Genomic DNA, 25,800 nt, shown 5'->3' on the forward strand with positions numbered 1-25,800 from the left:
CACCCCAGCTCATGGGGGGGGGGGGCCTGGGGGTGTGGGGGGGGAGCAGGGATGTGATGCCCAGGGGGTACCAGCACCCCCATAATAGGCACCCAAGGTCTCCTTGGCCCCCTGCTGTTATAAAAACAGTTAATTTGGGTGTAAAAACAGCTGTTTGGGTGCCAGGTGTCACCATGGCTGGTCGAGTGGCTCCAGTACCCCCCTGACCCCACAGGACCCCCAACCCCAGTGGGTCGTGGCTCTGCGCCCCCCAGCTGCGCCCGGCCCCGTCAGCTCGCCCCGGGCTCCTCCTCGTCGTCCTCCAGCAGGAATTCCTGGATCTGCTCCTTCATCCGTGCCCTGCGAGCGACAGACCCGGTGTGGGGGGCCCTGCGGGTGCGCTGCCCCCCCCCCCAGGAAGGGGGGACCCCCCCTCCCCATCCATCCCCTACCTGCAGCTCCTGTGCTGGGCTTCGGCACGCATGTAAGGCGGCAGCGTGGCGGGGGAGCCCTGCGGGACAGCGGGATGGTTGGGACAGGAGCCCCGTCCCCAGTGTGCCCCCCGGTCCCGGGGGGGGGGGTCACCCCCAGTGCCTCACCATTTCCTTGAAGGTGAGGCGGCAGCCGTAGCACAGCAGTGGGATGAAGGCAGCTCTGCTCTCAGGCCTGTGGGGAGAGGGATGGTGAGTGGGGACAGCGTCCCCAGCGCCAGCACCGTGGCCCCAGTGCCAGCACCACGTCCCCAACACCTTCACCCTGTCCCCAGCGCTGCCACAGCATCCCACCACTCGCACGCTCACCCGTTCCCCGTCTCCTCCGTGACCAGCGTGGGCTCCAGGGCCAGCTCCTCCTCTGCAAAAGCCATAGGGGGACATGGTCATACACTCGGGGTGCATGGCCACCCCCCCCCCCCGTGCCCCCCCACACCCCTCGCTCACCCCCGGCGATGTCCAGGGCGCAGAGGCAGAGCAGGCAGCGCTGGAGCTCGCTGCCTGCCTCGGCAGGAGCCGCGCTCAGCTTCTCACCTGTCCTGCGGCCATGGAGAATGGGTGAGCGGGTGCACCCTGCCTGTCCCCCCCCCCCCCCAAGGTGCCATACCTGTAGACGGTGCTGATGGTGGACGGGAAATCCACCTGCAGCCCCAGGAGGAAGCTCTCCATCAGGCGGTGGATGCTGGTCTTCTCCCGGCGCTGGGGAAGGGAACGGAGAGCGCACAGGTGGGATGGGGGGGGGGGTCCCACAAATCAGCCCCCCTGCCTGCCCTATAGCGTCTGGCCGGGAGCAAGGGAAAGGGGGCCGCCCCTACCTTGGTGCTGAGGGGCGGCGTGATGACGGTGGGGACGCCGAAGAAGTGGTTGTAGAAGGCGATCTCCTTGGCCATGTACTCCCGCATGGGCCGCACCAGCGTCACGTCGCCGTGGCGGCTGTCCACAAACCCCTGCATGCAGGTGGGTGGGTGGCTGCCGAGGGACTGCCACCGAGCTGGGGACAGCCCCGGATGGCAGAGCAGCCCCCTCGGGTGTGCTCACCGTGTCCACGGCGAGGAAGGCGCCACGGCCCAGCGCCAGGTTGGTGAGGAGCTTGACGGCCACGCGGGTGCAGCTCTCGCCCGTCATCACCTTGGTGTAGCCCCGCGTGCGGGCGGTGTGCAGGATGAGGTGGCTCCTGGGGACACGGCGACACCGACTCAGACCCGCGGGTGCCATGTGGCCGGCCGGGCAGGAGGAGCCCCTCACCGCAGCATCTGCAGCAGCTCCTCCTTGGCCGTCAGCGTCTCCACCGCCTCGAAGAGCCGCAGCAGCTCCGCTGTGAGGGTGGCATCGGGCAGGCGGGCGCAGGGGGCTGCCAGGTCCCCCCCGGGTCCGTGCTGGGTGCTGAGCCCCGTGGGTGAGGTTTCACCATCCCCGTCAGCCGCCTCCTGCCGCCGCTGCTGGATGAAGCCCTCCACGGCCACCTTGTAGGAGGGACAGGGCTCGCCGGCCGCCCCCGGCCCCCGCCGCAGGACCGAGCCAGGCAGCTCCAAGGCCTGCGGGCAGAGATGGGGTGCTGGGTGAAGGCGGGCATGTCCCCCCCCGTCCCCATTGTGTGTCACCCCTCGTTCCCAGCACGTCCCTACCTGCTCCAGCGAGGCCAGGTAGTAAGGGAAGCCGGTCTCCTGCAGCAGGGCCTCCATTTGGGCCAGGTTCTGCTCCCGCTGCGCCGGGCTCTGCCCGCACACCGCTCCCTCTGCGGGCACATCGGCCGTGGGTGGGCGAGGGGGGCACGGCCCCGCAGCGGGGACAGGGACGGGGACGGGACCGTGTCTTACCATCGATGTAGACGAGGCCAGGCACGAAGCGCAGCCTCTTGGCCGTCTCGCGGCTCAGCCCCTGGCACAGCAGCGGGGTCAGCGGGCTGCGCTGCGCCCCCGGCCCCCCCGCCCCAAGCCCCCCCCCTGGGCCCGTTCTCACCTCCTGTACCTGCCGCAGCATGGCGCTGGATGCTGGCCCGCCTGACAGCGCCAGCAGCACCTGCGGGGACAACAGGGACAGACAATGGGGACAGTCAGCGGCCTCGGTGCCCCCCGTGCGCCCCTCTGTGTTCCCCCCGTACCTTCTCGCCGGGGAAGATGACGCGGTTCTTGCCCAGCATGGCACGAAACTTGTGCACGAAGTACTCGCGGAAACAGGCACTGCGGGGACACCGTGGCACGGCCCTGAGCACCCACGCTCCCAAGCCCCAATGTCGTCAGACCCCATGTCCCTGAACCTTGATGTCCCCCAGACCCCATGTTCCCAGACCCTGATGTCACCATGTCCCCGGACCCCATGTCCCCAAGCCTGATGTCCCCGAACCCCATGTCCGTGAGCCCCGATGTCCCCCAGACCCCATGTCCTCAAGCCTGATGTTCCCAAGCCTGATGTCCCCCAGACCCAATGTCCCCAGACTCCACGTCCCCAGTCCCCATGTCTGAGAACCCAATGTCCCCAGACCCCATGTCCCTGAGCCCTGATGTCCCCAAGGCCGATGTCCCCCAGACCCCATGTCCCTACAGCCCTATGTCTCTGAGCCCTGATGTCCCCAGACCTCATGTCCCTGAGCCCTGATGTCCCCATGTCCCCAGACCCCATGTCCCTGAGCTCTGATGTCCCCAGATGCCATGTCCCCCAGATCCCCGGTCCCCATGTCCCCAAACCCGATGTCCCCAGACCCCATGTCCCTGAGCTCTGATGTCCCCAGATGCCATGTCCCCCAGATCCCCGAACCCCATGTCCGTGAGCCCCGATGTCCCCCAGACCCCATGTCCTCAAGCCTGATGTTCCCAAGCCTGATGTCCCCCAGACCCAATGTCCCCAGACTCCACGTCCCCAGTCCCCATGTCTGAGAACCCAATGTCCCCAGACCCCATGTCCCTGAGCCCTGATGTCCCCAAGGCCGATGTCCCCCAGACCCCATGTCCCTACAGCCCTATGTCTCTGAGCCCTGATGTCCCCAGACCTCATGTCCCTGAGCCCTGATGTCCCCATGTCCCCAGACCCCATGTCCCTGAGCTCTGATGTCCCCAGATGCCATGTCCCCCAGATCCCCGGCCCCCATGTCCCCAAACCCGATGTCCCCAGACCCCATGTCCCTGAGCTCTGATGTCCCCAGATGCCATGTCCCCCAGATCCCCGGTCCCCATGTCCCCAAACCCGATGTCCCCAGACCCCATGTCCCTGAGCTCTGATGTCCCCAGATGCCATGTCCCCCAGATCCCCGGTCCCCATGTCCCCAAACCCGCTGTCCCCAGACCCCATGTCCCTGAGCTCTGATGTCCCCAGATGCCATGTCCCCCAGATCCCCGGTCCCCATGTCCCCAAACCCGATGTCCCCAGACCCCATGTCCCTGAGCTCTGATGTCCCCAGATGCCATGTCCCCCAGATCCCCGGTCCCCATGTCCCCAAACCCGGATGTCCCCAGACCCCATATCCCTGAGCCCTGATGTCCCCAGACCCCATGTCCCCGGTCCCCATATCCCTGAGCCCGGATGTCCCCAGACCCCATGTCCCTGAGCCCCGCTGTCCCCACGTGCCCCAGACTCGACGTCCCCAGACCCGACGCCCCCTGACCCCACGCCCCCGAGCCCCGATGTCCCCGAGCCCCGATGTCCCCGGTCCCCATGTCCCCAGCCCCCCGGTCCCCGGTCCCCTCACCGGCAGAACCCATCCCCGACGCGGATGACGACGGCGGCGGCGCCCTCCCCGCACTTCACGCACGGCCGCGGCTGGCTGCGGGACACGGGGCTGTCAGGAGGGGGGGGGCACGGGGGGCAGCGACCCGGGCCCCCGGCACCGGGGCCGGGACCGGGACCGGGACCGGGGACGGGGGGGGGGTCTCCCACCTGCGCACCGGGGCAGGACGGCGCCGTGGCGGTCCCGGTGCGGATCCCACCGCGCACCCCCCGCAGCCTCCCGGCGCCTCGCACATGGCGGCCCCGTTCCCGGTCCCGTCCCCGTTGCCCGGCCCCGTCCCGGTGACGCGCGGCGCGGTGACGTCACGGCGCCGCCATGTTCCGCAGCCTGCTGGTGGCGGCGGCGCAGCGGCCCCCGGCCCCCCCCGGCCCCCCCCGGGCCCCGCCGCCGCCGCTGCCGCCGCCGCCGCCGCCCCCTCCGGCCCCCGGCGGCCCCGAGGCGCTGGAGGCGCAGTTCAGCTGCCCCATCTGCCTGGAGGTCTTCCACCGCGCCGTCGGCATCGCGGGATGCGGGCATACGTGAGGAGGGGGCACCGGGGGGATGCGGGGGGATCGGGGGTAACGGGGGGACCGGGGGATCGGGGTCCCCATCTCGGGCTTCAGCCGGGCTTGGGAGCCGTGTCCTGGTTCCTGGCTGGGGATTGGGCTCTTGGCACAGCTCATGGGTCGCCTGGTGCTGGGCCCTGCGTCCTAAATCCCTGCTGGGACCCCGTTATGCTCCCTGCCTGGAACCGGGGTCCCCGTCCCCGTCCCCATCCCCATCCCCGTCCCCATCCCCATCCCCGTCCCCGTCCCCATCCCCGTCCCCATCCCCGTCCCCGTCCCCATCCCTATCCCCATCCCATCCCCATCCCCATCCCATCCCATGTCTCGTACCCCACCAGGGCCCTCAGCCAGTATTGGGGTCCCCCATCCCATCCTACACCCACCCCCCAGGCCTGCTGCTCCCCCCCCTGGAGCAGAGGAGGAGGCAGGGGGTGCCCCGGGGGTGTGCCCCAGGCTCCTTCCTCTCCCCTGCCCCGCTGGTTGGGGGTCTCGGGATGGAAATCCCAACACCCACAGCAGCACGCAGTGGCCAAGCTGCGCCCCAGCTGCTGTGGCCACCAGTGCTGGGGACATGCTGCTGCGGGGCAGGAGGGCTTGGGGCACTGTGGTGGGGAGCTGGGGCCACCCAGCGAGGATCTGGGTGCACCCGACAGGGAGCTGGGGGCACCCATCACCGCAGCACTCCCCTGACACCACCTCTGTGCCCTTCTCCAGCTGCTTTCCGGGCCACCCCGGTCACACATCGAGGACGTGGCTTTGCTTGGTGCCACGGCCCAGCCTCACCCGTCCTCCTCCTCAGCCTTTTTGGGGTTAGGGAGCTGGAGGAGGGGACCCCTCACTGCAATGACCCCCCCAAACACACTGCATGCAGCAGGGGCCCTAAGTGTGTCACGGGGCCACCTGGGAGCCCCAGCGGTGACGTCCATGCCGGGAAGCACTTTGCTGCCGTTCATCGGGGCCAGGCCAGCCTGTGCCCGCTGCCAGGCTCAGCAGCACCCCGTGCCCTTGTTACGGTGACCTGGGCTGGGGAGGTGACGGGGACACCGTGACAGTTTAGTTTGTGGGGGCCGTGGGACTGCAGGAGATGGAGGGAAGGAGGTGGCACAGGGGGAAGGAGGTGGCACGGCGCTCAGCCCTCCCCTCCGCACGGCTTCGTGCGCTCCCTCCCCGCCGCTCTGATTTCTCATCCGTGCTCCTGCCAGCATCAGGACCTCGGGAGGAGGTGAGCCGGGCTCAAACGCTCCGTCTCCCTCGCCTGCTTTGTTCCTCGCCGCCTGCGTGCTCAGCGCCGTTATTGTTCGGCTCCGCTCAGATCTGTGCCGCTGTGCTCACAGCTCGGCCTCCAAGCGGCTGCTGCACGTGCGGTGCCGGAGGACGAGCAGCAGAACGGCTCCTCTGGAGCCCCCGGGACCCCCGCACCCCCTCCCAAGCTGCCAGCCTGGGCAGTTCCTCCCCACGCAGATACTACTCGCTGGGTTTTGGGGCTGCCCGAGGCGTGCAGGAGACCCTGGGAGCCCCCCTGTCCTACCCCCAGGCGCTGGGGTCTCACTCCCCGCTCTCTCCGTGCCCCCCAGGTTCTGCGGGGAGTGCCTGCAGCCCTGCCTCCAGGTGCCGTCCCCGCTCTGCCCGCTCTGCCGCATGCCGTTCGACCCCAAGAAGGTGGAGAAGGCCTCCAGCGTGGAGAAGCAGCTCTCGTCCTACAAGGCCCCCTGCAGAGGCTGCAGCAAAAAGGTAAAAGCGGGCGGGGGGGCTGCCTGTCCCCGTCCCGTGCTCAGCACGTCCCCAAATTGTCCTGCAAGACGTGGTGGCCCCCGGGGGAAGGGCTGCTGCCGCCTGAGGTGAGCGGGGCTGTGCAGGGATGGAGGAGCACCTTCCCGGCTGCAGGCTGGAGGTGTTATTAGTGGGGACCTTCAAACGCACGCTGAGGTTTTCCTGCAGCAAAGGAGAGGCCGAGACAAACCAGCTTTGCTGCTCCCAGCGAGGGTAAGGACTTGGGTCTTGCTCAAGGTGCTGTGATCCCAGCAGCTGGGAACAGACGTGGCCCGGGGCGGTCTGGTCTGGGGTGCTTCTGGGGCCGGCTGTAATGCTGTGATTCATGGTGTGTCTCCACGGGCTGGGTTGTTGCCCTCTCTGTCTTCCGTTAACTTTGGGGATTTTCCTGTAACTGCCTGGCTGGGGCCCAGAAACGTTCCCCTGGGGTGGTGCCGGAGCAGTTTGGGGTTAGCGCCTGTCAGCAGTTACTCTTTCGGGAAGGAAAATGGAGCTAGCGCTGCAGTAACGCAGCCCGGCTGACTTCTTGTGTATGAACCCTGGGGACTCGTGCAGGGAGCGTGCAACCCAAATCTCCCTGTCCTGCAAGGAAGGAGGGGCTCTGCAGCATTTCCACACCGACGTGGGTCGTCCTCTGCTGACCAGAGTTTGCTCTGATGTTGGTCGGCCAAAGCGTGGCAAAAATGCTCTGGTTTGGGGGAGCAGAGGCTCCGGTGCTGTGCCTGGCAGGGGAAGGTGTTCCTGTAACCTCTGAGAACATTTCTTCTCTCCTTTTTCTCCAGGTGACCCTAGCCAAAATGCGGTCTCACGTCTCGTCCTGTGCGAAGGTGCAGGAGCAGATGGCCAACTGCCCCAAGTTCGTCCCCGTTGTCCCCACGTCCCAGCCTATCCCCAGGTACTGTCGTGTGGTGCGTAGGGAAGTGCAAACGGCGCGGACGTTCCCATCCATCCTCGCTAGAAGCCCTAAAATCCAAGCGTGGGCTGGGGTGGGAACGGTCTGGTCTGCCTCCTCCCATGGGCAGGGGGGACAGAGCAGAAAGGGGAGCATCAGGGGTGGCTGGGTGAGGTTGGAAGGAGTCGATCCCGGCCCTTCACAGGGGTCTGAGCTTGTCCTCGCTCCCTTCAGCAATATTCCCAATCGCTCCACGTTCGTGTGCCCGTACTGCGGGGCCCGGAACCTGGACCAGCAGGAGCTGGTGAAGCACTGCATGGAGAACCACCGCAACGACCCCAACAAAGTGGTGAGCGGGGCTGGGGCGGGTCTCTGTGGGGGGGTAACCCCTGGAAATCCAAATATGCTATACTAGATCCTGCATCCTGTGCCACCAGCACGCGGAGCTGCTGCTGCTGGACGGAAAGCAGAGCTGGGTTTCGAGTTGGTTTAGTTGATTTTAAATCTTTTTGATGGAACGAGCCACCTCTGTCCCGCTGTGCCTGCGACCTGCTGGCGCTGGGCTTGCTCTCCCCACCCCTGCTGAAGTGGGGAGCTCGCAGCTCTGGGGTCATCGCAGAGGTGCTCATACACATGCATTTAACTTGTCAGCAAGCTAAAAGCAGCCTGGCCACGCACCGAAGGCTTTGTGCACGTGTTGTACCCGCACAGCAAAGCACCCCGGGGGAGCTGGAGGTGGGGCTGTGCCCACGGGTCACCGTTCCCCTGTCCCTGCCCTCCGCAGGTGTGCCCGGTGTGCTCGGCCATGCCCTGGGGGGACCCCAGCTACAAGAGCGCCAACTTCCTCCAGCACCTCCTCCACAGGCACAAGTTTTCCTACGACACCTTCGTGGTGAGTATGGCTGCGAAGCGGAGCAGTCACCTTCCCCGTGTCCCACGCGCCGCACGTAGAGCTTGGGAGAGCTCCTGGGTGTTCAAGCTGCTCGCTGTCAGACACATTCCCAGAAAAAATCATCCCAGGAGGAGCAGAGAAATGTTCTCTCTCTCTCTGAAGATGTTTTTTTTTTTTTTTTTTCCATGTGCTCCGTTAAATTCTTTCCTGAGGAACTGTAACACAAAAGCCCTTTTCTTTGAGGCTTCACGTGGGGAAACACGAGGAGAGGAGAGGAGTGCAGGGGTCGTCCTCTCGGGGCTGCAGCCCCTCTGTGTGTGGTAGGGGTGCGATCCTGCAGCCTCGCAGGGCCCAGCGGGTGATTTTGTTAGCCTCCTGGATTTGTTAGTTAAGATTTCAGAAAAAGGAACCTCCGACTATTTACGGAGAAGTACCCGCAGCTCAGGAAGTGATTAATGTCGTGTAACCTGCCTGGGGTGCTGGAGGAGCCTGCGGCCCTGCAGAGAGCTTTGCCTTTGGCCCTGGTTTCTCAGATAGCTTCGTTTCATCCCTGCCTGCTGCCAGGTCTGAGGGCAGGGGCGATGTCAGGAGGTTTGACCCAGGCAGGAGAGGGACTGGGGCACAAATACGGGGTACCCCAAAGAGCACGGTGTTCCTGGGACCTTGCAGCCCTGTCTGCCCGCAGGCAGCTCTCCTGACCAACCCTTCTTTTTTAGGACTACAACATCGACGAGGAGGCAGCACTGCAGGCTGCTCTGGCTCTGTCTCTCTCCGAGAACTGAGGGCTGCTGCGGAGCTTCTCTTCGCTTCGGACCCCCCCTCACGCCCCTTTTGCACACTCGACCTCCCTGCTGGGGCGGCACGGAGCTCGTGGCCCCCCCGAGACCCACCGCCTCTCTTCCCTCTTCTCTCTGGGCTGATCCCACCTCCGTGAAGAAGGCGGAGGCGCCTCGGCATCACGGTGGAGCGGTGAGTGAGCAGAGACGTCGCTGCCGGGAGGAGAGAGGCGTCCGTGCCGAAGGGCTGGGATCCTTCCTCGGCTCGGCGTCTCGTATCCGTATCCGGAGCATATACCTGTACCCAGATCTATTTATTATTAGATGCTTTTTGGCACCATTCGTCTTCATGCTCTTTGTTGCAGTTTGATAGGCACGTAAAACTGCGATGCGTTTTATGCAGAAACGCCCTAGTTCTAAACTACACCCATCCACGTCCTTTTCTGAAAAGGAAGAAAACAGCACGGAGCGGTTTTGGTTTTTCTTTTTCAAACCCTACGAGGTTATTTCTGGAGCCGCCGGTCTGTCCCGTCCCCCACGCTGCAGGCAGGAGGGAGCTGCCTCCTTTTCCTGCAGGACAGCCCAGGAGCAGGCCGGGCTGCAGCCTGGAGCAAGACTTTTGCCCTCGTGAGCCCCGTGGGAGCAGCGGGTTCGGAGCCGTGGACTGTCTGGACGCGCAGTGAAACTCCCAAAACTCCCACCCTCCTCGTTTTGTACCGGCTCTTGTGATACTGCGTCCTCGCATTTTTCTATACGAACCGGCGCGATGCCTTTTCCACGTTTTGTAGAGCGGGAACAGAAGCTGTTACTCTTTACACTGCAATATCCGTCGCCGGGGACGAGAGTTATTTTTATGGAACATTATTAAGAAAGTATATTTTTAAAAAAAAAAAAAAAAAAGACACTCTTAAAACGAAAACCAAACACGCTGTGGATTTGAAATCGGGTGGGATGGAGGAGCTGGACCCTGGGCCCGCAGGTGGGACTCTGCCTGGGCCACGGCAAGCGTGCACGTTTCCTCCTCCGTCCCCTCCGGGCTGTCTCCGTCTGCTGGCAGCTTCTCTCTGCAGTTGGTGGTCAGCACCTCGTCGCTCAGCACCGCCAGCCCCGCGGCTCCTCCACGGCAAGGGGAGCGGGCAGCGGCGTGCCGAGAGCTGCCTCGTGGAGGACAAGCAGCCCCCTTTGTGTTCTCCAAGAGCCGCTTGCTCGGCTGCAGTCCCCGAGCTGCTAACTCGTGGCCGGGCTCTGCGGGTTCTCGCCGGGCTCGGCAGCTGGAGCAGCTCTTCGTAGCTGGCTCCTGGCAGGGCTCTGGGCTCTGAGTGCTGGCGTAACGCTGAGGGCTGGATTTCCTTCCTCTCTCTGCCGGCTGATCTCTCAGACGCTTGTAATTAAACAAGAAGCGCTGCTTGAGAGCCAGGAACAAGGGGCTCAGCCCGCCGGGCTTGCACAAGCTCTGCTGGGAATCACCCAAGTTTGATTTTTTCCTCCAAAACTGCAGCGCTACTGGAAGCCCTTGGCCACAGAGATCGAGCGTGGCAGGAAAGGATTTCACCGAGCGGCTTCCAGCCCCTGGCTCCTGCGGCAGCAGCACCAACCCTTGCAGGCAGGGCTGCTCTGCGATGTCCCTGGATGTGGCCGTGGGCGAGATCCGGAGGGCAGCTGCGGGCTCGGTGCTGCCGGACGGTGCTGTGCCTGTCCCACGGGCGCGTGGGGACGCGGGGCTGTGTGGGATGCCTAACGCAGAGCATCTCGTCCCCCGAAATGGGATCGCAGGATTACGTGTTCCTCTCCCCAGGCATGGGGCACATCCGGGCAGATGCTGATCTGAGGGATGTGCCGTAGCCTCCCCGTACCAAACGTGGCAGAAAGCACCTGCAAAGCACGGTGCCATGTCTGCGCAGTCCCTGCACGGTGCCCAGGCACCCTGCCGCCCTTTGGGGTGGCACCAACAAGGGGACCAGCCCAAGGCTCACGGGGACTTACCCATATGGGGGCAGTGAGGTGACATCTGCACACCTGGGCTGGGCAGTGCTCAGGAGGGCAGCAGTCCCCCCACCCCGTGCACTGAAGGGGTGCTTCGGGGGACCCCAAGGTGCCTGTCCGGGGCTGCACCCCAGTGTCCTCCTAAAGGTCGGGGTGCTGCTGGGACGTGCCACTGCTGTGCCCTGGGGCTGCGGGGCGCCTGTGCCTCTGGCATGCCCCGGGCTCGCCTGCCGTCCTTATCCCCGCTCAGAGAAGCATCCTTTTGTGGTTCATCCGAGTCCTGGCTCCCTCCAGCTCTGCTCTAGCAATACTGTCTTTTTACTATAAGTAGTACTGAGTGTTTTGGGGTCCTCGGGCTCCTGTTTTGGGGTCCTCGGGCTCCCCTGTGCCGCTGGCAGCCCTTCGGGGCAGGCACGGAGACCGGCTGCTCCCCTGGCAGAGGGCAGCACTCACTGCCCCCGGGCAAAGGGCTGGGGCTGCTCTGCTCCCTCCCTGGAGCAGGGAGGAACGGGGTCTTCCCTTACCAGCACCGCATCCTCAGCACCTGCCCAGCCTGGGGGCTTCCCCTGCTCCCAGTGGGACGGAGCAGGGGAGTCTGGAAGGGACCCAGCTGGGTTTCCCCGTCCCCTCTTTGGCTGGGACTCTCAGGTTAGAGGTCTCTGGTCCGTGCTGCTCTCCATGGAGCTCTTGCTACCTGCCCTGGAGGATTTGGGGCAGCACCCTTAATGCCTCTGTCTCCCTCCTCCTCTTCCTTTTTGCCCCAGAAGCGTCAGAGCAGGGGCAGCAACGGCTGCTTTCGTAAAGCACCTTAAGGCTGTGCAGGCGGCTCCTGCCTCTCGCCCCCTTGGCGTGGGGCTGGGTCTGACCATGCCGGGGCTCCGGGTGCCGCCGGGCTCCTGCTGCGCCGCCGGCTGTGCTCGTTAGTTGCTCCCCCCGACTTTTTGCATAAGGACTGGAACTTTTAATGAGACATACCGGTTTTTTGAAGAAGAAGAAAAAAAGAAAAATCAACGATGTATTTGTAGCAAGCCATTTTTCTCAGTAAAGGCGGTTTCATCCACGGGCGGTCTCGGTGTGCGGTCTGTGCCCCGCGGGGGACCCAGGCTCAGCGGGGAGCGCTCGGGTCCGCTGGGACGGGGCTGGGGGTGCACGCCACCGAGGTCCCTTACCTGGGCTGCTCCCTCCGTTTTTATGGCCCCATCCCCTGCCTCATTAACTGCTGCTGTTAATGGCAGGGTTTGGCAGTGCCGTTACATCGCCCTACCCCACGGGAGCCCCGTGACTGCACACCCAGCGCTGGCAGCGGGTCCTGGCGCCCGCAGGAGCACGCGGGAGGTGCTGTCCCCATCGCTGGCACCGCGCACCGTCCCCGGAGCCCTGCTGGGCGCAGGCCAGGGCAGCGCAGCGGGTGTCCCTGCTCCGGGTGTCCCGGGGAGGGGTCCTGGCTCCGCGCCCCCACAGCCGGCAGGGGTTCCCCAGGGACGCAGCACGGACGGGCTGCGTCTGCCCAGTCGCTTCCTCCGGCACGGGCACCGGCTGCGTGCAGCCCCGCGAGGGTTCGCCCCGTCCCCTGCTCGGGCCAGACGCGTTGCTGCAGCTCCTGGATGCAGGCGAGACCTCACCGGTGAGCCCCGAGGGTCATCGGGGTGGCCAGGGATGGAGCTGGACCCGAGGGCTGCTCCCTGCTGGGGGTGAGCTTGGGGTCTGCGCCACGCACTGGGCTGCCTGGGGGTGGTGGGTGTTAAACTGGGGTGAACTGGTCCTCGGAGCGGTGTTTGCGGGGAGCAGAGAGCTCTGCATCGCCCATGTGCTGGGGCTGCCTCTGGCCTCACAGAGCCACAGAGCGTGGCTCCTGCCCCAGCACGCGTGTCCCCCCCCCCAGCTATCACCCCCGGGGTAATAAATGACTCGGGGACACGATGGCCAGGGCTGATAACATTGAGTGTCCACCTTATCTGCTCACTGACCCTTCCCCAAACAGCCCCCGTGAGGTTTTCCACGGGGACCCGTGCAGGGAGAAGGGGCACCCGGGGTGGTGGTGGTGGTGGGGGGGTCCCCACAAACCGAGGCTGTGCCCTAACCCAGGGGCAATGCCCGCTGCGACCCAGGGGGATGCTGTGGGCGGTGGGATCCCATCCGTGGGATGTGTAGGGTGGCCTTGCCAGGGGGACGGGGCTGTCCCCACCACACGGTCCCTTGCACCTGCAGCGGGGCTTGCTGGCGGCCAAGGCCAGCCCTCGGGCAGCGGTTGGCCCCGGGGCTCCCCGGGGGCTGCCCATGCTAATGAGCCCGGGGCCTTATGGCACCTGCTGGCACCCGCGGGGACACGGCGGGGGACGCAACGGGGACACGGAGCTCGCCTGCTGGCCCTGCCATGCCCCGCTCCTTCCTGGTGAAGAAGCCCTCCAGCACCCGCGTCCCCAACTACGGCCAGCTCGACGCCCGCGGTAAGGCTGCCCTGGGGACCCCGGGACCCCGGATCCGAATTGGTGCCTGGGGTGTGTGTGGGGGGGAATTCCCAGGGCTGGGTGTGCAGGACCCTCCCCTCCAACATACCCCGTCCTCCCCGCCTGCATGGGGGTCCCCGTGCTAATTTTGGGGGGCTGGAGCTGGTTGCTGGGTGCCCCAGGGGATGCCCAGATTTTTGGTACATCCAGCCCCAGATGTTCTGGGGGTGCCTGTGGCATCCTCATTCCTGGTTTGCTTTTTTTTTTTGGGGGGGGAAGGACCATTTCTGCCCAGTTTTGCAGTGCATAGGGGTGGGCACCAGGGTGGGGGGTGGTGGTGGGGGAACTGGGTGTGGATAAGCCCCAGCCAGGGATAACCCTGGGGGGGAGGGTCTGGTGACCAGGACAGCCCCCATCCTTCACCCCTTGCCTTGCCCCCCCCAGAACTCGATGGCTCGTGCTCCTCCTGCAGGGGGGTGCTCAGCCGCGCATCCCCCTCCACCACCCGCCTGCCAGACCACGGCCGCCTCCTCGCCCGCCTCTCCCTCCCGCTGCCCCCTGACACCAAGAGCCCCCCGGACCCCGCAGGCACCCGCAGCCTGGGCACCCCCCTGAAGGACAACCAGACCCTCAACCGGCTCAGGGGGGTGGCCGAGGCGGGGGTCCCCAGGCCCTGCCGCCCCTTCCCGGGGTCGCCCCGGCGCTGGTTCAGCTGCGCGCGCTGCGCCAGGGCGTACGCCAGCCTGGGCGCCCTGAAGATGCACATCCGCACCCACACCCTGCCCTGCGTCTGCAGCCTCTGTGGCAAAGCCTTCTCCCGGCCCTGGCTGCTGCAGGGCCACCTCCGCACCCACACAGGTAAGGATATTCCTCCCCCACCCCGGGTCCTCGCTGCTTCTGCCGTCCCCATCCTAGTCCCCTGCCTCAGTTTCCCCTGGCGCACAAAGCTCCGCGGGTGCAGGCTCCCACCCAGCATCCCCATGGAGCATCCTGGGGCTGTGCACGGGGGTCTGGGGTGGGAGGTGGGACTGTGGGTTCCTGAGCGTGTGTCCCACAGGGGAGAAGCCCTACGCCTGCCCCCACTGCAGCCGCGCCTTCGCCGACCGCTCCAACCTCCGCGCCCACCTCCAGACCCACTCGGGCGTCAAGAAGTACCGGTGCCGCGCCTGCGCCAGGACCTTCTCCCGCATGTCGCTGCTGGCACGGCACGAGGACGGGGGGTGCTGCGGGGCGGCCTGAGCCCCCCCCCCCGCACCCGGAGAGGGCAGTGAGCACTGCGCCGTGCCGTGCCACACCGTGTCATACTCCACTGTGCCATGCCATGTTGCACCGTGCCATGCTGTGCCCCAAAGAAGGACCGGAGAGCATCATGCAGCGCTGCCTGGATGGCCCCTGCAGGTCACCGAAGCCCCCTGCTGCTCCCCAACTGCTCCACCACGGCCCCCAGGGCTGGAGGAATCTCTTGGTTGTGTCCCCCCCCCGTGCTGCGGGCACCAGGGAGGGTTGTTGGGCTTTCGTCTGCGGAGTCATTAAAAGCGGAGCTGGGCACCGCGGGTGTGAGTGGCGAGGCTGTCCCTTATCGCTGCCGTGCTGCTCGGCTGGCATCGTGTCCCACCGGCACCAGAGCATCTGGTCCTGTCGTGCGTGGCCTCACAGGGCAGGATCCACCCGGGGCTGCCCACCCGAGCACCCTCCTCCCCATCTCGCCTCCCCTGCATGGGTCACGGGGACACCACTGTGTCCCCATGGATGTGTCCCCAGCTGGCCTCGAGCCCCAAAACCAGGGACTCGGTGGCTTTTTGGGCTGGGGTCTGTGCTGCAGAGGGGTGTGGGGGCCAAGCCCTGTGCCAACAGCAGCCCCCGGCCACTTTTTGGTTGGAAGCCCTAAAAATAGGAGCAGGGAGATTGTATTTTTCTGATCATGGATGTAACCCAAGCACGGGGGCTCTGTGTGCTCCGGGGTGCCCCTGGGGGCTGTCACCCCCAGCCCCCTGTGCAGGAGGGGACTTCTGGCCTGGATGCTGCAGTATTTTGGGGGGGGGGGGGACAGGACACACCGCTGGCTTGTGTACCCATGCACCCCCCCAGGGACCCCGAAATTGTCCCTGAGCATCCCCAGCAGGGGGATGGCTGGGGTCTGTGGGACCCCCCCCCACACACACACAGTGTTGGGGACAGCCCAGTCACCCTGGTGGATTGGGGAAGGGGAGGGGAGGAGGTGGGGACGGTTTTGGGGGGGTGCCAGCAGGAGGGAGCCGCGCATCCACCCCGTGCTATTTGCAGCCCAGCCTTGCTAAATCAGGCCCCCACCTGTCCCGGTGGCAGGGGAAAGAATCCCACACCCCAAAATAACCGCGTGCCTTCCCCTTGCCCATGGAAAATGCTTATACATCCTGGGGGGGGGCGGGGGCTGTTTGGACCCCGGGATGGCCCCCGCTGCGCCTGCCAGCACCCATGGGTGCCAGCGGGGAGCCCCCGCTGTGACAGCAAAGGGGTTCCCCAAATGTCCCCAATTTTGGGAGGGGGGGATGCTGCCCCCTCAGTCCCTAGTGGTTTTTTTTGGGGGGGACCCCCAGCAGCAGAGCTGTCCCCACGGTGTCACCCACGTGCCAGGCGTGTGCCTGCTGTCACCTCCGGGCACGGGGACGTGCGGGATGTTTTCCACTGCGAGCGATCGGCCGGGGGACAAAAATACCCTCGGGAGGGTGGGGGGACACCGGTGGGGCCCAGCTGGGGGATACTGGGGCTCCCGCTGCTTGCCAGCCCCATGGGGTGGGGTGCTGGGGGCACTGGGAGCACTGGGAGCGCTGGAGGAGTTCTAGGATATTGAAGCACTGGTGTATTGGGAGCACTGGGGGCTGTGGAGGTGCTGTAGGAACTGGGAGCACTGGGGGCCCTGAAAGCTCTGGGAACATTGGCATATTGGGTGTACTGGGAGTACTGGGGTGGTGCTGGGGTAAGTAGGAGCACTGGGGGCACTGGGAGCACTGGAATAACTGGGAGTGGTGGTGCACGTAGGTACTGGGCAACGGGGATACTGGGAGCACTGGAGTGTGGATGCACTGGGACCACCTGGAGCAACACTGAAGACGCAGGGTGTAGGAGTACAGGGGGCACAGAGCACACTGGGAGCACTGGGGACTGGTTGAACTGGGAGTACTGGGAGTACAGCAAACCGGGAACACTGGTGGCGATACTGGGATATAGGGATGGGGCACTGGCGGCACTAGGGTATGGCACACTGGGGGCGCTGGGACAGTGTCACTGGGAGGCACTGGGAGCACTCGGAAATGGTCGCTTGTCGCACCGGTGGTACAGGCCGCACACGCAGCCCCACCCCGCATGCGCGCCGCCCTCCCGGCCCTAACATGGCGCCGCCCTCTCCCCGTGGCTTCATGCCGTCAGGGGGCGGGGCTGGGCGGGCAGGAGGCGGGGCCTCTCCGTGGTCCGATCGCTGCCATTGGTCGGCCGGGCCCGGCCGCTGCGGCTGCAGCCAATAGCGGGCGGGGCTGCCACGCGCGAGCGGCGGTGGGCGGGGCGGCGCCGTGCCGGGCGCGGGGCTCGGAGGGCGGCGGGATGGCGGAGGAGCGGGGCCCGGCGGTGGTCACCTGCACGGCGCCCGTCAACATCGCCGTCATCAAGTACTGTGAGTGCGGGGCGGGGGGGCCGTGCCGGGCCGTGCCGAGCCGTGTTGTGCCGTGCCGAGCCGTGCCGTGCTATATTAGGCAGTATAGCACGCCGTGCCGAGCCGTGCCGAGCCGTGCCGAGCCGTGCTGTGCTATATCAGGCAGTATAGCACGCTGTGCCGAGCCGTGCCGTGCCGTGCCGTGCCGTGTTGTGCCATACCAGGCAGTATGGCGAGCTGTGCCGAGCCGTGCCGTGCCGTGCCGAGTGGTGCTGAGCCGTGCTGTGCTGTGTTGTGCCATACCAGGCAGTATGGTGTGCCGTGCCGTGCCGAGCTGTGCCGTGCTACGCTGTGCAATGCCAAACCAAGCCAAACCAAGCCATACCAAGCCATTGCAAGTAGTGCCATGCCGTGCTGAGCAGTGCCACGCTGTGCAATGCCAAGCTGTACCGTACCAAGCCGTACCATGCCACGCCAAGCAGCGCCATGCTGTGCCGAGCTGTGCCATGCCATGCTGAGCAGTGCCACACTGTGCAATGCCATGCCATGCCATACCAAGCTGTGCCATGCCATGCTAAGTACAGCGCCACGCTGTGCAATGTCAAGCCATAGCATACCAAGCCATAGCATACCAAGCCATGCCATGCCATACCAAGCTGTACCATACCAAGCCATACCATGCCATGCCAAGCTGAGCGGTACCAAGCTGTGCCGTTCCACACCGTGCCACCTCCACGTCTCTTACAGGGGGCAAGCGCGACACCGACCTGATCCTGCCCATCAACTCCTCCCTCAGCGTCACGCTGCACCAGGACCAGGTTGGTGCGGGGCCGCGTCCCCACCCCCAGCACCGGGGGGCTGCTGCCCCCAAAACCCCCGCAGCGGGGCTGGGCCGGCCCCCCTGGCTCAGCCCCGTCCCGCACAGCTGAGGACCACCACCACGGCCGCCGCCAGCCGGGACTTCACCGAGGACCGTCTGTGGCTGAACGGGGAGGAGGTGGACGCGGCGCAGCCCCGGCTGCAGGCCTGCCTGCGGGAGGGTGAGTATTTGGCGAGGGGGGCACGGAGGGACGTCCTTGTGCCCCCCTCACAGTTCTGACCCTGTCACCTCACAGTGCGGCGCCTGGCCCGCAAACGCCGCGGTGACGAGGACGCGTCCCCGCTGAACCTCTCCTACAAAGTCCACGTCGCCTCCGAGAACAACTTCCCCACCGCCGCCGGGCTGGCGTCCTCGGCCGCCGGCTACGCCTGCCTGGGTGGGTGAGCGGGGACAACGCCACCGCCTCGTCCCCTTGCTGTGCCCGGGGACGGCACGGTGTCCCTGCTGACCCTCCCCACATCCCCGCAGTGTCGGCGCTGGCGCGGCTGTACGGCGTGGAGGGCGAGCTGTCGGAGGTGGCGCGGCGCGGCTCGGGCAGCGCCTGCCGCAGCATGCTGGGGGGCTTCGTGCAGTGGCACCGCGGCGAGCGGCCGGACGGCAGGGACAGCGTGGCGCAGCAGCTGGCCCCCGAGACGCACTGGCCGGAGCTGCGCGTCCTCATCCTGGTGGTGAGGGGGTTGGTTTTGGGGACCGGGGGTGCCGCGCGGGGCTGGCACCTGCCCCCCGTGGGGCGCCCGTGGCTCACGGTCCCCGTCCCCGCGCAGGTCAGCGGGGAGAAGAAGGCGGTGGGCAGCACGGCGGGGATGCAGAGCAGCGTGGACACCAGCCCCTTGCTGAAGGTAGGGGACGGAAGGGCTCAGCCAAGGGGCTCAGGGTTGGGGGATTCGGGTCCCAAGGGGGGCCGCGTGTCCCTGAGGTGACCGCGCTGCTCCCCCCCCCCCCAGTACCGCGCGGAGGCGGTGGTGCCGGAGCGGCTGTCCCGCATGGCGCGGCACATCCAGGAGCGGGACTTCGAGGGGTTCGGGCAGCTCACCATGCAGGACAGCAACCAGTTCCACGCCACCTGCCTCGACACCTTCCCCCCCATCTTCTACCTCAACGACGTCTCGCGGGCCATCATCGCCCTGGCGCACCGCTACAACGCCCACCACGGCCGCACCAAGGTACGGGGCGGACCCGGGGGTCCCGGCACGGCACGGTGGTGCTGAGCGCGTCCCTACCGGCCCCGAGGGTCCCATCCTGGCCACTGACCTCGTCCCTGCCCCGTGGCAGGTGGCCTACACCTTCGACGCCGGCCCCAACGCCGTCATCTTCGCGCTGGAGGACACGGTGGACGAGTTCGTGGCGGTGGTGAGGCGCAGCTTCCCGCCCGCCTCCAACGGGGACCGGTAAGGTTAACCTCCCCCCCCCCAATCCATCACTGGTACCGGGACCGGGCCGGGGGCTGGCGACGAGCCCCCCCCGCCGCGGTGCTGAGCGCCGGCCGTGCCGCAGGTTCCTGCGGGGTCTGCCGGTGGGCACGGCGGCGCTGCCGGAGGAGCTGGCGGCGGCCGTGGTGGCGGAGCCGGTGCCGGGAGCCGTGCGGTACATCCTGCACACCAAGGTACGGGCAGGACGGGGCCGGGGGGTGGGGGGGGGGCAGGACCCCAGCCCCGTTATGGGGACCCCCCCCTCCCGGTGCCCGCCTCGTCCCCTGACGCCCCCCCGTTGTCCCCACAGCCCGGCCCCGGCCCCCAGCTCCTGCGGGACCCCAACCAGCACCTCCTGGGCGCGGACGGGCGGCCCCGACGCACGGCCTGAGCACCGGCGGGGGGGGGGGGGGGGGGGGGACACCGGTGACACCCATGGGGGGGCACCCCCGTGGGGACCCCCGCCATTGGGGGGGGCGGGGGGGCGTACAGCCCCTCCGGGACCTGATTTTTACCCTTTTTGAGCAAATAGAGCATTGTTGGCTGCAGCCGTGTGGGTGTGCGGTGCTGGGGGGCGCTCGGGACGTGACCCCCCCCCTGTGACCCCAAGGACCCCAGTGGGGTCCTGGGGGGGGGGGGGGGGGACGCAGGGGGGCGGAGCCTATCGGTAAGGGGCGTGGTTTATAGGAACGGAGTGTGGTTTATTTGTAAGGGGCGGGGTTTATGGCGGGGGGGCGCGGTTTAGGGCCGGGGCTCGGTCCCATCGCGGTGCCGCTGCCTTCCGCGTCCCGGGGCCGATCCGATCCGAGCCGGGCCGGGCCGTGCCGAGCCGGGCCATGGGGCAGATCGAGTGGGCGATGTGGGCCAACGAGCAGGCGCTGGCGGCCGGGCTCAGTGAGTGCGGGGGGGCTGCGGGGGTGGGCAGGGGGCTGCGGGGGGGGGGGAGGGGGAGGGGCAGGAGGGGGCTGCGGGGCGCGGATCCCCCACGCAGGGACCCCGGGGAACCCCCCCGCGTTGTCCCCGTGTGTGTGTCCCCACGGTCCCTATCGGGTCGTGACCCCCCCCCCCCCCGCCCCGTTTTGGCCCAGCCTTGCCTGGGGATGGAGGAAGTGAGAAGCAGCGGGGACGCGGAAGCGCGGGCGGGGAGCGTGTCAGCCGTGGGGGGTGTCACCCGTGGGAGCGTGTCACACGGGGAGGGTGGCACCCAGGGAGCGTGTCACCCGTGGAACGTGTCACCGCGGGAGTGGGTCACCCGTGGAGCAGCGTGTCACCCCGGGGGGGGCTCACCCCGCGGTGCCCCCGAGGCTGGGGTCTCGGAGCTGGAGGCGGCAGCGCAGCCCCCAGGGTCCCCAAGCGCTGTCCCCCAGCCCCAGTTCTGCCAGGGTGGGGGGCTCCAAAATGTCCCCCCAACCCCAATCCCCTCGTCCCACAGCCCCCCCAGTTCCCTGCCCTGAATCCAGGGGGTCCCACGCACAGCATCACCCCGGCGTCCCACTCCGTGGGTCCCCAGGCTGGGGGGGGGGGACGGGGGGGACGACACGTATCACCTTGTGGGCTGGGGGGGCCACCAGTGTCCCCACCGTCCCCCGGTGTCCCCGCAGTCATGCTGACCGGCGGCATCGTGGCGGTGGCGGGGCAGTTCAAGGGCTGGTACTTCGCCGTGTACGCCATGTATCCTTGCGGGGGGGGGGGGGGGGGGGGGGAGGGGGTGCGCAGCGGGGAGACCCCTGCCCCGATTCGGGACCGGGAGGTGGATGGGGAGGGGGACGTACACACCTTCCCTGCCCCCAGCTTTGGGCCCAAATCTCTCTGTTCCTGCCCCTTTTCCCACGGGGGCTGCGCCCGGGGACTGATCCTGACCCACCAAGCGCCGCTTTTCCTTGACCCCCCCACCCCCACCCCACCAGCGCTGCAGGCGTCTTCGTCTGCCTGCTCGAGTACCCCCGCAGCAAGCGCAAGAAGGGCTCCACCATGGAGCGCTGGTAAGTGACGCCCCCCCCCCCCCCCCCCCCCCCCGCAGCCACCCGGGGGATTTGGGGCCGGGGGTCCCTTGGGGCTGGGGGGGGGGGGGGTGGTCCCGTCCCTTCTGACCCCCCCAGCATCCCCCCCGCAGCGGCCAGAAGTACATGACGGCGGTGGTGAAGGTGTTCGGGCCCCTCACGAGGAATTATTACGTCCGAGCCGTCCTGCACGCTGCGTAAGTGGGGTGCGGGGTCGGGGATGGGGTGGAGCCCCCCCCTGAGCCCCCCCCGTGAGCCCCCCCTGTGCTTCCAGGCTCGCCGTCCCCGCCGGCTTCCTCCTCTCCACCATCCTGGGCACCGTCTGCCTGGGCATCGCGAGCGGCATCTACCTGCTGGTGAGCGCGGAGCTGCTTCAAGGGGGGGGGGGGGGGAATTTGGGGGGGCTGAGGGGGCCCGGCTGGAGGAGGGGGCTCCCCCCTGCCCCCCCCCCACCCCAACCTTGGCTTCGCAGGCGGCGGTGCGCGGCGAGGAGTGGAGACCCATCGAGCAGAAGCCCCGGGAGCGGCCGCACGTGGGGGACACCATCAAGCAGCCCCCCAGCAACCCCCCGCCCCGGCCCCCCGCCGACGCACGCAGGAAGCAGCCGGCGGAAGAGGGGGGCCAGGTGAACCCCATCCCCGTGGAGGCCGAGTAACGCCGGGGGGGGGGCTTCTGCTGCTTGTGGCCCCCTTTCCACCTATACCCGCTTCCCTGCTGCGCCCCGGGGGCAACGGGGTGCCAGGGGGTCCCCAAATCCCCGGGGGATGCTCAGGTCCCCGTGGCCCCCCCGGTGCTCCCCGTATCCCCGTGGAAGACCCAGCTCCCCCACCCCCCCCCGGCCACGCAGCCCCCACGGGGGCCGCCCATGGCTCACGCAGCTCCGCTCGCTGCACCGACTCCTGCCTTGGTTTCGTTTTTAACGTTTTTCCGATCGCTTTTTGCAATAAAAGGACCAAAAGGCCCCGGATCCTGCCTGCGTCCGGCTCCCTGGTGCCCTGGGTGTGAGCTTGGGGAGGGGGCTCGGTGCCCAAATCTTCCATGGCTCCAGCTGGGGTGGGGGGTGGGGGGGGTGGGGGGTGGCAGGCGTGGGGACACCTTTTCCCCGGGGGGGGCCGTGCATTGCAGCTGCACGTCGTGCCCCAGAGAAGTCCCCAGAGCCCTGTGGGAGTGCCCCCGGCAGGGAAATGGGGGCCATGAAGGAGGTCTGGGTGTATCTTGGGGGGGGGGGGGGGGGGGAACGGACAAGGGCCACCCGTGTCCATCCTCTGCTTGGTGGGGACAAATCCTTCCTGGCTTTGGGCACCAGCGGCTGCTCCGGGGGATCCCCAGCCCTGGCAGCCAGCCCACGGCACCCGTGGGTGCTGGCAGGGTGCGTGGGGCGGCCCCAGCAGGTGGCGCTGAGCCCATGGGTGCCCGGGGGGGCTGAGCCATGGGAAAGGGGTGGGTGGCGGGGTGCTGCGGGTGCCGGGGGGGGGGGTGGTCCCTGCGGTGCTGGGCGCTATGGGGCTGAGAGATGCCCCAAAACCGAGCACCTGCGGGGCAGCTGGCGGTGGGGGGCACCCATGCACGTCCTCCAACCCTGCACCAATAATTTTGCACCCCCCCCACCCCCACCCCCCCCACGTCACCCCAGCTGGAGACAAAGCAAGCGGCGTGCCACGGAGGGTCAGGATTTATTTTCAGGCTGCACGGTGCCGACGTTAAATAGCACACAGAGGACACAATAAATAGCTCTACGGGGGAATAAATAACCAGCGAGTGCCCGGGGAGCGCTCGCAGACTCGGGTATCGGGGGGGGGGGGGTGGGGGGGGTGGGGTGGTGATGCTGGACCCCGGGGCCACTGCCTTTTTTTTGTGTGTGTGGGGGGAGTCAGCAATAAATACGTTTTTTTTTTTTTTTTAAAAAAAAAGCCCCCAGCAGGCGTCGGCAGCCACTGGTCTTGGGGCAGGGCTCATAAATAACTCATAAATAAAAAGGTGGTGGTTTGGGGTGGGGGGGCGGGGGGTGGGGGTGCTCTAGAACAAGCACGGCGGGGGAGCGGTGACACGGTCACGCTACGGGGCTCCACGGGAGCGGGGGGTTGGGGGGGGGGGGGGTCAGCGCCCGGTGCGGGGCAGGACGCACGTGCAGCCCACGGGCACCTTGATGTAGTCCACCTCGAAGGTGACGAGGCCGGGGCCGGAGGGGCGCGGGCAGGGCTTGCGCCGCAGCACCATCATGGTCTGGTGGATGGCCACCGAGTTGAGCGACGTGGTCTCCCGGCCCGTCTTCACGTCCACGCAGCCGTCGCAGAGGCACTCGGCGAAGGCCAGCTTGCGGGGGTAGCGGTTCTCATCCTCGTCGATGCTGCAAGCACGGGCGCCGTGAGCATCCCACCACGTTCCCCCAGCCCCAGCACCGCACCGGTGACCACCCCGTGGTGGGATTTCCCCCACCCTCCTTTCCCACCCCATTTTTTTTTTTTTTTTTTTTTTTTTTTTCCCAACCCCGCCGCCCCAGCACCCACCGGTAGCGCCACGGGGAGATGGAGCGCTCGTTGGGCTCGCTGCGGAGGCCGGCGCGGAGCTGCAGCGCGGGGCAGGCGCGCTCGCGGTGGTGCCGTCGGCGTCGTCGGCGTCGGGCTTCATCCTGCAGGCGCTCCAGCTGCGGCACCAGCTGCACCGGCACGTAGTGGTCCCAGCGCAGGCTGCGGCTGACGAAGTGCGCGGGGGCCTCGCCGTCCTGCAGCTCGCCCGCGCTGTAGCAGTGCACGTGGGGATGGTGCGGGTGGGCGCCGGGGCGCCGCAGGCAGCGGCACAGCGCCAGGGCGCTCAGCAGAGCCAGGGCTCCGAGCCAGCCCTGCCGGAGAGACGGGGTCAGGAGGCAGCCCCGCGCCCAGCGCCCACCCGTCAGCACCCCAAAGACACCCTCCCCACCCCCCCCCCCCACGTCCTCCCCAAGGGAGGCTTTGGGGTGAGCTCGCAGCCACACAGCTGCTCTGGGGTGGGGGGGTGGGGGTGGGGTGGGGGCTCCCACGGGCCTGAGTGTGCACATGCACACGCAAATACCAGCACACCCCAGTTCCCCCAAAGCGCTGGCACACCGCGTGTGCGCACACCAGCTCACCAAGATGTGGTTATGCTCACACAAAGAACAGCAGCCCATGCAAGCGTGTGTGTCTGTACAACCCCAGCTCACATCCGTACCCCAAAATTGCCCTTCCATGTGCACAGACACATGCAGAAGTACCAGCACCAAGATGTGCACGTGTGTCTGTGTAAGCACATGAACACACACACACACAAACCAGCTTAAGTGTGTAGAGGCATGCACACCTAATCCTACAGCGTAGCCAGCTACATACACAGAGATCCTGCCCCCCTCAGCACCCCACCAGCACAAAAAACACGTTTTCTGTATGTATAAATACGTAAATAAATATATATATAATTAAATATGTACATAATTTAAATATTTATATGTGTAGTGTGTGTGTATATATACACACATGTATGCACATACAGTGGCACCAGCACGTGTGGCTCTCACACACATTTTTTTTATATATTTTATATATGTGTGTGTGTATATATATATATATATAAAATGTATATGTATTATCTGTATATGTGTGGCTCTCATACCTGCACACATCATTTGATATATGTATATACACACACAATTATATATAATTTGATATATGTATATTTATATGTACACATACAGAGATATTTTTATACACACACACAGTGGCACCAGCATGTGTAGCTCACACTGAGGCACTAGTGTGCACTCACACACACACACACACTCTCACACACAAAAGCACGCACACGCACACACACACACACACACACACACTCTCAGCTGGTGCCAGCACGTCTATGCAGCGGCGCACACACGTGCACCCAGTGCACGTCCCCTCCACGCATCCAGCACCAGCTGCGCCCTGACCAGCGCACAGTCACACGTGCTAGCCTACATGCACGTGTGTGTGCAACACACGCACACACACTTATCCCCGGCTACCCCTCCACACCCCCCCCCCCCCAGTCAATATAGATGAGCAGCAGCACGTCCCCATGCAGCAGCCGCCAGCGCCACGTGTGCACGGGGGCACCCACACCTGCACCCACGCGTGCCCACGCACACCCACGCACCTCCCGCTCCCCCGGGGCATCCAAGCCCTGCCTCGCACACCTCCGTTACCCCCCCCACACACACACGCCGTCCTCAAAGCGCTCCCACGCACACGCCCGCCCGTGCCCCCTCGCGCGCCCCTGGGGTTACCATGGGTGGGAGCGGGACGGGAGGCGCGGCGGGCACCCTGCGAGCTGCAGCCGAGTGGCGACGCCGCCGCCGCCGCCGCCTTTATATAGGGCTCGGGCAGGTGATGTGCACACACCTGGA

At 66.5% G+C, this 25,800-nt stretch overlaps 6 protein-coding genes across 11 annotated transcripts; 4 read left to right on the forward strand and 2 right to left on the reverse strand.

Annotated features, from left to right (window-relative positions):
• Positions 1 to 36: 36 nt before the first annotated feature.
• Positions 37 to 4,492, reverse strand: CTU2 (cytosolic thiouridylase subunit 2). 2 transcript variants are annotated; one of them, XM_040570963.1, is made up of 15 exons: positions 4,341 to 4,492; positions 4,153 to 4,227; positions 2,572 to 2,650; positions 2,430 to 2,489; positions 2,288 to 2,348; positions 2,096 to 2,205; positions 1,716 to 2,005; positions 1,509 to 1,644; positions 1,286 to 1,417; positions 1,078 to 1,196; positions 918 to 1,009; positions 780 to 831; positions 579 to 645; positions 432 to 490; positions 37 to 339 (listed from the first exon to the last, which is right to left on the reverse strand). In XM_040570963.1, exons 1-15 carry the CDS (start codon positions 4,424 to 4,426, stop codon positions 270 to 272), a joined length of 1,488 nt encoding a protein of 495 aa, XP_040426897.1. In that variant the 5' UTR covers positions 4,427 to 4,492; the 3' UTR covers positions 37 to 269. The 2 variants fall into 2 exon arrangements, with proteins under 2 accessions (XP_040426897.1, XP_040426898.1); XM_040570964.1 differs by having other exon boundaries at positions 91 to 339; positions 1,078 to 1,169; positions 4,341 to 4,491.
• Positions 4,473 to 12,109, forward strand: RNF166 (ring finger protein 166). Of its 4 annotated transcripts, XM_040570965.1 has the most exons (7): positions 4,473 to 4,668; positions 6,311 to 6,467; positions 7,289 to 7,401; positions 7,633 to 7,747; positions 8,183 to 8,290; positions 9,007 to 9,259; positions 9,432 to 12,109. In XM_040570965.1, the coding sequence occupies exons 1-6, from the start codon at positions 4,507 to 4,509 to the stop codon at positions 9,222 to 9,224; spliced, it is 873 nt and encodes a 290-aa protein (XP_040426899.1). In that variant the 5' UTR covers positions 4,473 to 4,506; the 3' UTR covers positions 9,225 to 9,259; positions 9,432 to 12,109. The 4 variants fall into 4 exon arrangements, with proteins under 4 accessions (XP_040426899.1, XP_040426900.1, XP_040426901.1 ...); XM_040570966.1 differs by lacking the exon at positions 9,432 to 12,109 and having other exon boundaries at positions 4,473 to 4,709; positions 9,007 to 9,403; XM_040570967.1 differs by lacking the exon at positions 9,432 to 12,109 and having other exon boundaries at positions 4,651 to 4,668; positions 9,007 to 9,403.
• Positions 12,110 to 13,348: 1,239 nt separating this feature from the next.
• SNAI3 (snail family transcriptional repressor 3) lies at positions 13,349 to 15,430 on the forward strand. Its single transcript, XM_040570969.1, has 3 exons — positions 13,349 to 13,496; positions 13,941 to 14,354; positions 14,554 to 15,430. Exons 1-3 carry the CDS (start codon positions 13,349 to 13,351, stop codon positions 14,733 to 14,735), a joined length of 744 nt encoding a protein of 247 aa, XP_040426903.1. The 3' UTR covers positions 14,736 to 15,430.
• Positions 15,431 to 16,994: 1,564 nt separating this feature from the next.
• On the forward strand, positions 16,995 to 19,958 carry MVD (mevalonate diphosphate decarboxylase). Its single transcript, XM_040571420.1, has 10 exons — positions 16,995 to 17,142; positions 17,869 to 17,939; positions 18,047 to 18,161; positions 18,237 to 18,377; positions 18,470 to 18,669; positions 18,766 to 18,840; positions 18,946 to 19,164; positions 19,274 to 19,389; positions 19,496 to 19,604; positions 19,721 to 19,958. Exons 1-10 carry the CDS (start codon positions 17,073 to 17,075, stop codon positions 19,799 to 19,801), a joined length of 1,197 nt encoding a protein of 398 aa, XP_040427354.1. The 5' UTR covers positions 16,995 to 17,072; the 3' UTR covers positions 19,802 to 19,958.
• Positions 19,959 to 20,125: 167 nt separating this feature from the next.
• Positions 20,126 to 22,377, forward strand: LOC121076816 (cytochrome b-245 light chain). Of its 2 annotated transcripts, none has more exons than XM_040571417.1 (6): positions 20,126 to 20,304; positions 21,012 to 21,081; positions 21,318 to 21,392; positions 21,524 to 21,607; positions 21,685 to 21,766; positions 21,883 to 22,377. In XM_040571417.1, the coding sequence occupies exons 1-6, from the start codon at positions 20,247 to 20,249 to the stop codon at positions 22,063 to 22,065; spliced, it is 552 nt and encodes a 183-aa protein (XP_040427351.1). In that variant the 5' UTR covers positions 20,126 to 20,246; the 3' UTR covers positions 22,066 to 22,377. The 2 variants fall into 2 exon arrangements, with proteins under 2 accessions (XP_040427351.1, XP_040427350.1); XM_040571416.1 differs by having other exon boundaries at positions 20,128 to 20,304; positions 20,982 to 21,081.
• Positions 22,378 to 23,493: 1,116 nt separating this feature from the next.
• Positions 23,494 to 25,800, reverse strand: IL17C (interleukin 17C). Its single transcript, XM_040571398.1, has 3 exons — positions 25,681 to 25,800; positions 23,918 to 24,249; positions 23,494 to 23,757 (listed from the first exon to the last, which is right to left on the reverse strand). Exons 1-3 carry the CDS (start codon positions 25,681 to 25,683, stop codon positions 23,508 to 23,510), a joined length of 585 nt encoding a protein of 194 aa, XP_040427332.1. The 5' UTR covers positions 25,684 to 25,800; the 3' UTR covers positions 23,494 to 23,507.

This window comes from Cygnus olor, chromosome 12 (assembly GCF_009769625.2).
Source record: "Cygnus olor isolate bCygOlo1 chromosome 12, bCygOlo1.pri.v2, whole genome shotgun sequence".
Lineage (NCBI taxonomy): Eukaryota > Metazoa > Chordata > Aves > Anseriformes > Anatidae > Cygnus > Cygnus olor.